General features: G+C 34.0%; 1 protein-coding gene across 2 annotated transcripts in view; it reads right to left on the bottom strand.

Annotated features, from left to right (window-relative positions):
- Nucleotides 1-656: 656 nt before the first annotated feature.
- The window catches only part of frtz (WD repeat-containing and planar cell polarity effector protein fritz), a 29,088-nt gene continuing 20,957 nt past the window's right edge, over nucleotides 657-8,787 (bottom strand). The window contains exons 8-12 of one of the 2 annotated variants that reach the window (XM_068388076.1): nucleotides 8,207-8,502; nucleotides 6,599-6,675; nucleotides 6,036-6,393; nucleotides 4,714-4,741; nucleotides 657-1,713 (exon numbers count right to left, since the gene is read on the bottom strand). In XM_068388076.1, the coding sequence (XP_068244177.1) occupies nucleotides 1,641-1,713; nucleotides 4,714-4,741; nucleotides 6,036-6,393; nucleotides 6,599-6,675; nucleotides 8,207-8,502 (832 nt within the window). In that variant the 3' untranslated portion in view covers nucleotides 657-1,640. The remainder of the gene's footprint in view (nucleotides 1,714-4,713; nucleotides 4,742-6,035; nucleotides 6,394-6,598; nucleotides 6,676-8,206; nucleotides 8,503-8,787) is intronic. The other variant, XM_068388078.1, reaches the window with a different exon arrangement.

Genomic DNA, 8,787 nt, shown 5'->3' with positions numbered 1-8,787 from the left:
CGTACTGGTACGTTTCACAAAACTCATCCCCTTACCCCATGGATGTACCGGTACGTCCTTGCAAAAAAACTGCTATTTACATTTTTTTTTTGCATATTTTTGATAATTTTTTGAGAAACCTCAGGCAATTTCCAAGAGAATGAGACCAACCTGACCTCTCTATGATGAAAATTAAGGCTGTTAGAGCAATTTAAAAAAAATAAACTGCAAAATGTGCTTGAAAAAAAAATAACCCCTGGGGGTTAAGGGTTGGAAAGTTCTAATTAGCCTGGGGGTAAAAGGGTTAAGAAAACAATTTAAATTATATGCAGTAATGAATTTTGACATGGATTTTAGACTGGGATGCATAATATAGAGGCTCACCAAAAACTAGTTTTAACATGTACAAAATTGGTTCTATTCAAAGTAGTTATAACCCAGCTATTACGTTTGTCAACACCAACAATTTTTTGTTTAGGTAAGGCAAATACTTTATCCTCTTTCAAAAAGAATTTTAACTAAACATATTAAAAAGAAAAAACTACTTTTATAAGTTTTCTGTACTCACTCTAACGAGTCAAATCCATCGATAATCCTTTCCTCAATTCTTACATACATATACATATACCAAAGGCACTTCCCCCAATTTTGGGGGGTAGCCGACAACAACAAGAAACAAAACAAAAAGGGGACCAATTCTTACAGAGCAAATATCATTTGGGCTTGAAGTTGAATATCAAACTATCACATACATACCCAGAGTCAAGTACAAGTGAAAGACCTTCATATACAACTGCATACACTTGAATGGTATGGCAAACAGAACATCTTCAATTGGCACAATTTTATTTATTTTAATTTTCTCATAAGACTGTGCTATTAAAACAGTTTTATCTATAAGAATCTATAGAAGGCAAAACATAAAGAACATGAAAAACCATAAAAATAATTTACAGTATAAAACTTCAAATTAATATTCATATCTAAGGCCCTATAATTTTATTAGCTAGACTAATTATCTAAAGAATTAAGGCTTGAGAATTTTAATGTGATCATGAAATTACACAATAAAAGTATGGCAGGATTATTCAATACCTGTATTTAGATTATTAATACCGTACTATCAAAACTAATTAGTTTGTTAAGAGAAGGCCCTACTTTCATATAGATATTAAAATCTTTTGGAAATAAATCATTATCTCTAACAGTTTAATAGAAAAATACTAGAAAACAACTTCTTAGTTACATTACCTAGCATAATACCTATGCAAAGAATGAAGACTTAACAAGGAACTCTTCACAACCATTTTTTTTTTATGTTCTAGAGGCCAACCAACTGTTGAAATATAAGGCATTCGATCATGGGAAATAAAAATATACTTTCCTTATTGATTAGTGGACGGAGTTAAAGAAGGCAGAGGATAAAATCAATCTAAAAAAGTAACAAATAACTTTTAACAACAGTACTGATAACAGGTATTCTCCAAAACCTGAGAATTAAAATCAAGGCAATTTCTAGCACCAGATATGTTAAAAAAGATAACGCTACCACAGACTGTACAGTTACGTTAATCAACCAATATTATTTAGCTGCCAACCTAAATGGTTTTGTACATATTAGGAAAACTCTACGAGTACAGTAAATCATGAGAGAACAGTATTCAATAACGTCTTACACCACTCCGAAATGGACCACCTTCACTGTTCCCCCATCTTCCTCCTCGGTAGACACCTCTGCAAGAAATGAAAATGAACACTCGTGTATGAATAATTTAAAGGAGTAAACATACTACAAAATATCTACTACTTATTTACCATTCCCATGTTCTTGATAAAAAGAACACGATATTGCGCATAAAACATTTCAATAAAGATATAATTTGCATTCATAGAATGACTTTCCTAATGTCTCGAGTCCTGTATTTTAATGCATCCTCTTGTATTACTATAAACCACAAGCAAACCCATTGTAATTAATAATGTGGTATTAAGAAATATACACTGTATAGGGAAAAAAATATTAGTATAAAAAAAAAGTTTTTGTTTCAAAATCTGTCAAATTTTTGTGAGATGGGGACATGTAGAATAAGTTATCCACTCTGTATAGAAATCTCTTAACAGTATTTTGCCCTGTATTTGAATATAATTAACACCAATGCCTTTAGCCATTTTTGTGAGATGGGACATGTAGAATAAGTTATAAATTCTGTATAGAAATCTCTTAAACAGTATTTTGACCTGTATTTGAATATAATTAACAATATCATAGCCATTAGCCAGGGAACCTTTAGTTGTGGTATTCCAAAATACCTTGAAGATGAATGGCTGGTTTCTTAAATAACCTTTCAGCTGTAGCTAAAGAACCACTGCAAAAGTCATTCTCTTAGAGAAAATAAGAAACACCTTGTAGAGGTAAGCAATTAGTACACTTGTGAGGTGCACTTTAGGCTTATAGGCAGTACTGAAGTGTCTGTTCTGACCCTACCTACCTTTCTTTTTAGCTTTACCTCCTTTTTTTAGTGCTTTGTTTCATGCTGTCAACCTATTCATGGACAGTAAACCGTGGTTTTTTTTTTTTTTTTTAAAAAACCTTATGGCTATTCTTGGACCATCACACAATGATCAATGAGATTAGGGAAGTTTAGCCACTATAATCCAAGTCTTCAGAGTCAAGGTGGAGCCAGAAAATAAATAAATTCTCAAGCCATATAACTTCTATTGGACGTATACTTGAGAGTAGACTAAGTAGGAGAGAGACCACTGGGAGCATCTGTTAATGCTTAAGGGCATAAAAAATGACCCCTAAAGTGACTAAACCAAGTTGGGGGAATACAAAGATAAGGGCTCAAAAAGACCTGCAGATCTTGAGCAGCGTAAAAAGCAAAACTGCCATAATGTACAGGAAAACCAAAACCTTGTTGATAATTTTGCTTGGAATGAAACACATTAAGTTAATAGGAATATGTACAGTGTAACTGACAGATTATACAAGTTGACCTATGGCTATTCATTAAAAGTTTTGTATATAATGTGACAACACCATTTTATGGCAGATAGGGTAACTTCTGGATACTGGGTGGTTTTAAAATAAATCATAATTACTAAGCCCTAGTAAAAGAAGTTAACAATAAATACTATGAACAAACTGTTTAAATATTGCTAAAATGCAAAATGATATACTGTACTGTACTAACAATAATGAACAACAATATGACTAAACCATTCACACCAGTGAAATAAAAAATGGAATAAAATGAGTAAAGATTGTATGTGTCACAATCTTTCCTAGAATGCGAGTATGCAAACAACGGGTAAAAATGAGGATTCAGAACTGATAGTAACTTAAAAAATTGATCCAAATACTTATCTGGTAGTCATCATGCTTTAATCAAAGAAGCCACCGTCTTCCTGACCTGTGAAAAGAAAATTCTAACCCCCTCTCTCTCCTCTCTCGTGATGATCAGTAAACCCGATAGGTGGCACCACTGGGCTGTTAATTTGAGTCTCGTAGACCAATAAATAACTTAAAAAATATCTATCTATATATGGTACATACTGTACACATACATGTATATATATATTACAATATTTGGAGAAGGAACTGTGTTTGGCATCCGACAAAAGTCCTGGAGAAGTGATTTCTTTGTCTGAAGAGTGTTTGAGGATCTTGTTGTTTTGAGGAGCCTCTCTGAAAAACTGCTATTGTCTTCAAAGTCATTTATCAAATAATTTCTTTGTAAATTTCTAAATATTTAAGTTTCTTCATATATATTTGAATTTTGTGATCAAATTTCTATGCTTCGTATTAATGGGCCTGTGGTGTATCCGTCCAGTGGTGCCACATATCGAAACTACTGGGCATCACGGGGGGTAGAACCTTTTTTTTGTTAAGAGGACGGCGACTTCGATGAATGAAGCATGATGATTGCCAAGCAAGATTAATTTAAATAAATCTGTGGAAAGGCAATAATTTTTATTATTTAACCTAAATGTACTGGTTCTCAGTGGATTAGGTAATAATAAATATGAGGGATATAACCAAATCGAATAATGTACTGTAGTATATCTTACTATGAAAAGATGTACATTATTTTCTACATCTTTGGCATCGACTTCCATCAGCATTTGAATTTTTCACTGCAACATATTCCATATAACAGCTGTTTACTAATAAGATGAAAACTATTCTTTATGTAATCTGTAACACAGCTGTTTACTAATAAGATGAAAACTATTCTTTATGTAATCTGTAACAATGTACAACAGGCATCTCAACTCGGAGAAGTTTCTTGTAACTAATGTAAAATCAACCAGTCAAAAACATTCTTTGTAAAGTATTCAAAAATAGGAATTAAAAGTTAATGTTTATGTTAGATCATGCATAATAACATGCAAGAGAAGCATTATTTTGCAATTATTACCACAAAATGGATACTTGTTTCAACCATGCGTACATGTGGTGTTCTGCAAGGTACTCCTTCTCCGTGTGAGGTAATCTGACATATTATTGCATTCCAAAATGTAACGATCACCAAAGTTTTCCCTATCAACACTGTATTCCTTCCAGACAAATTTTATTCTCAAAATTTTGCAAGGACACTAATTAAATGAGTTCTCCATTCAGAAACTAAGGTGACTGTGTCCAACAAGCAAAATGACCTACTGAACTTTAATCACTTAAAGCGGCCTCTACATTCCCCCTCATCAAGTTAGTGTGATGAAATGATACTGTACCTTCGCTCCAAGAAGTATCCCCCAAAACCTGCATTAAGAATTGAAATAAATTAAATAAAGGAAAAAAAAAAGAAATTAAAAGTAAAAATTAAAGAAAGAAACATGAAAAGAAAACCATCACCATATAGATATGAGTGGGGTATCTAAGAAAATTATTCTTTATTTAATATAATCAGTATGGTAACACTATTAAAAGGTATTTATTATAAACACTAGAAGATAAGTATTATAAAGAAACAAAAGTTAGTCTTTAATTTTAAACAAAAATTATCAGAAACATGATGAACACAAGACATTTTTTACTAATATGTTCTAAAAAGGTCTGGGGTCACTTTTATTTCCTATATTGGACAGTTGATATATGTACTCAGATTTTAACAAGGAAAATGCAGAACTACACATACAATATATGGCTATCCACAACTATTTTTAAGTATATCCAAACTGCTCTTCTCAGAATATCATACTGCCTTTTTCTTCATTCTGCTTTTATATACCTTTACTAACATTTGCATTAATGAGGTGGAGTGCATGAGGAATCTTGTCTACCCAGAGGACCTTAAATCTTAGATCCCAAGGTTCTGGACGAGAGACAAGGTATGATAAAAGTTGAGTCTGTACCTATGCAAAGAAGGAACATTTAATATACTAAATTTGGCAGCCGTCCCCTTCAAAGTGACTACTTTGTGTACCTGTATACCACTTAAGCATTGGACTATGGGTAGTCCAGTTCTTACAGTGTATCAGGCCCGCCTGCAATTTATGCAGAATCTTTACATAGAATTTAATGCCTGTTTTCTGCTCAAATATGAGCTCCATTCTTTCCCAAGTAAATTACTGTTTGGTGGCTGTTTTCCTTTTATTTCCAATCTCCATGTCTCCTTCCTTAGTTTAAATTCCCATTTACTAAAATCTCCTGATATATATATCTTTCAGGAGGTAAGACAATTACGCTTTATTTTTTCCCCTTCTTTATATTTCCCAGAAACATTTTCATAAATACATACTCAGTCCTTCAAAGAAAACCTTAATGGAATCAATTTTTATTCCTATTACATACTTAGCTATCAACCACTATTTATAAGAAATATTCTGTAAATAATATCGTCTGGAAATTTGTTAAAAGCATTTTTTATAGTACACTTCCTAATATACTTACTTATAGAACTTGACATAATTTAACTCCTTGAAATGCAGTATTGATATAATGGCCCATTACTAATAAGGACCTCATTTTGCATAAAATTATGAAACATAACGGATGTTTGTATTTAAAATGTTATGAAAATTTAAAATAATAAATATGTTAATGTTTAGCTTACCATGATAAACTGCACGATCATACTGAGTTTGCAAATCATCCTTGTCAACAAAAACAGAAACCCTTTCAGAGTCGACAAATTCTTCGTTCGGATCAGACGAATAAAAAACTTCTTTTACACTTCGTCCAGTTCGACTAGTATTGCTTCCTGAAATTTGCTGAGCAGGCTGCGCAGTAGGTCTTACACCGAAAGTACTCATGGGGACATTAGGTCTCTTCAATGTGCGATCTGACTGGCGAATGTTAATGGTAACTGTGCCATCTTGAGAAGTGATGGCAGTGCCATGGTTTGAAACTGCTCTTGAACTACCAGTGAGCGGTGCATTCTCTTCCACTGAGAGAGACTGTATCCCAGGTACCTGGTAATTAAATTGCTATACAATATGAGAGGAAAAGTACCAAGGAAAATACAAAATACTGTAATTTACAGAAAATTATGGTCATCACAGGGAAATGTTTAAAATGAAAATGTAGCACCCCCCTGATATAAACAGCAAGCTAAAGCAACTATTTATCTAGTACACAACTATAATTCATAGTTTCTAACTTATTTACAAGACTTACAATATGAGCACTAGATGCTGGAGGTTGAGGAGACTTTGACTCCATTCCTTCTTGTCTTCCATCAATGACACTTTCATCTGAAAATAGGAATTAACAGGGTCCAATAACTCTCTGCTCTGAAGACAATGTCAGTGTCTTAGTACATATGTGAGGGAGACAGATTGGAGATCAATTTCAGAATGAGTATTAGATTTGACTATGAAAATATAAAACAAAAAAAAAAGATTGTTGTACATTTCACTTTAATGGTAAGAGTGATTCTTTTCAAATAAAAAAATTACATACAGTATTATTACCTCTGCCAACTTAGTTGGAAGGAGGTTATGTTTTAACCCCTTGTTTGTGTGCTTGTTTGTGAGGAGCTTCCTGGCCACAATTTTAATTGTAGAGTAATGAAACTTGCAGGGATTAACTGTTAGGCAAAAAGCTGGAAATGATAAATTTTGGAAGGTCGAGGTCATGGTCAAGAAAATGTCCAATTCACGTAATTATCCCTAAGTTTGGACATCGTTGTCACAGAGACTTCAAACTTGATTCATATTTGAGTGTGTGAAAATTCACGCCAATTAATACATGTTAATGTCAAAGATCAAGGTCGAGAAATAAGCTGCCGCGGCAGAGGTCTGCGCTTTACCGAGTGCCCCTCTAGTTATTATTATTAGCCAAGCTACAACCCTAGTTTGAAAAGCAGGATGCTATAAGTCCAAGAGCTTCAACATGGAAAATAGCCCAGTGAGGAAAGAAAACAGTTAGAATAGTGTGCCTTTGTGTACTCACGAAGCACGAGGTTCTGCATTTTCATGTTCTATGAACAAAGTCCCTAGTTTTAAAGGCGTATAGCACTTCTTTCACAAATCCCCCCCCCCCCCCCCCGAGTTTTCTTGGGCCCATATAAATACTGTATGCATTTATTCTGGGTGTTCAAAATGTAGGCCTTCCCAATCAAAAGTGATTTGAATTTGTATAAGACTAATGGTCAACAATCTTTATTGGAAAAGCAGAATGCTGCAAGCCCACGGGCTCCAACGAAGCAAGCAGCCCAGCGTAGAAAGGAAATTTAGATATTTTAACACAAGACGGACTACAGAGCTTGATGAAAAAAACAAATCAAGAATGGAGGTAAAAGTGGAATTCTAAATAATGAAAGCTGGTAGGGGGCAGAAAGGACAGTACAAAGACCATCAAATAACACTTAAAATGCACCAAAAGAAGGTCATGGATAGCACTAACTTACATATGGAGTAAGGGCTGGAGGGAAATAGCATAGGACCTCTTAGCATTTGCATGAAACAATCATCGCAAACTGCAAATAACCCTTACACAAAGCAGGGACTTGTTTTTATAACAAAAGACTAGCTTTCTTCAAGAAACCCATTTATTTTATATAGCTATTTTTCAAGCAGCCTATTAATTTTAATGCGAGTTTCTACCTGGCAGCCATACAATTTCCAAAACCTCATTTACAAACTAAGAGATTCATAGCAAAAGAATCAGGTAGCAAATGTCATACCTCCTTTAAACATTACACTAAAGAATGAATAAGAACACTTGAAAGAAACATGAAAATGATTATGAAAACTCAAAACTATTTCAAAGCTAAGCTCTTACCTCGTAATGCCTGACCACTCGATTCTGAGCCACTGACCGACCCACTATCCGAAAAGCAAGTAGAACACGATTCACTGCAAGATTCCGAGGCAGAGCTTGGACCTGAATTACCATACAATACTGAACTACAGGAATCACTATAGCCACATGATGATTCAAGAGCTCGAGCATTCTCTAGTGACGAAGCTGCGATTTGGTGATCATTCCGTCTTTTAGCTACAGAATGAACTGCCATGAATGCATCATGATCTTTCAGGTCCAGAGCCAAACGAAACGCCTTCTCGAGTCGCCCAGCTCTGTAGAATAGGAAGTTTTTATAGCAATAAGCTTTTATTAATCATTAAAATAAGTCTGAATCAGTCCATTACTGTGATAAGGCTTGTGCCCACTAAAATTTTAAACAAGCAAGGGCACAATGAGTCGATTCATGTAAAATGCATTTCATGTTATGCAATGAAATACTCAATGCCACAAACTGTATATTCAAATCATTTCAAATCCTAATATCATAAGCTCTCTTAATTGCTTGGGGGTGAGGTGGGATGTTTGTGATATTGAAATATTTAAAAAAGTTAATCGCA

Source organism: Palaemon carinicauda, chromosome 15 (genome assembly GCF_036898095.1).
Source record: "Palaemon carinicauda isolate YSFRI2023 chromosome 15, ASM3689809v2, whole genome shotgun sequence".
In the NCBI taxonomy this organism is placed as follows: Eukaryota; Metazoa; Arthropoda; class Malacostraca; order Decapoda; family Palaemonidae; genus Palaemon; species Palaemon carinicauda.
Note: the sequence above shows the minus strand (reverse complement) of the source record. Positions and strands in the feature narration are given on the sequence as shown.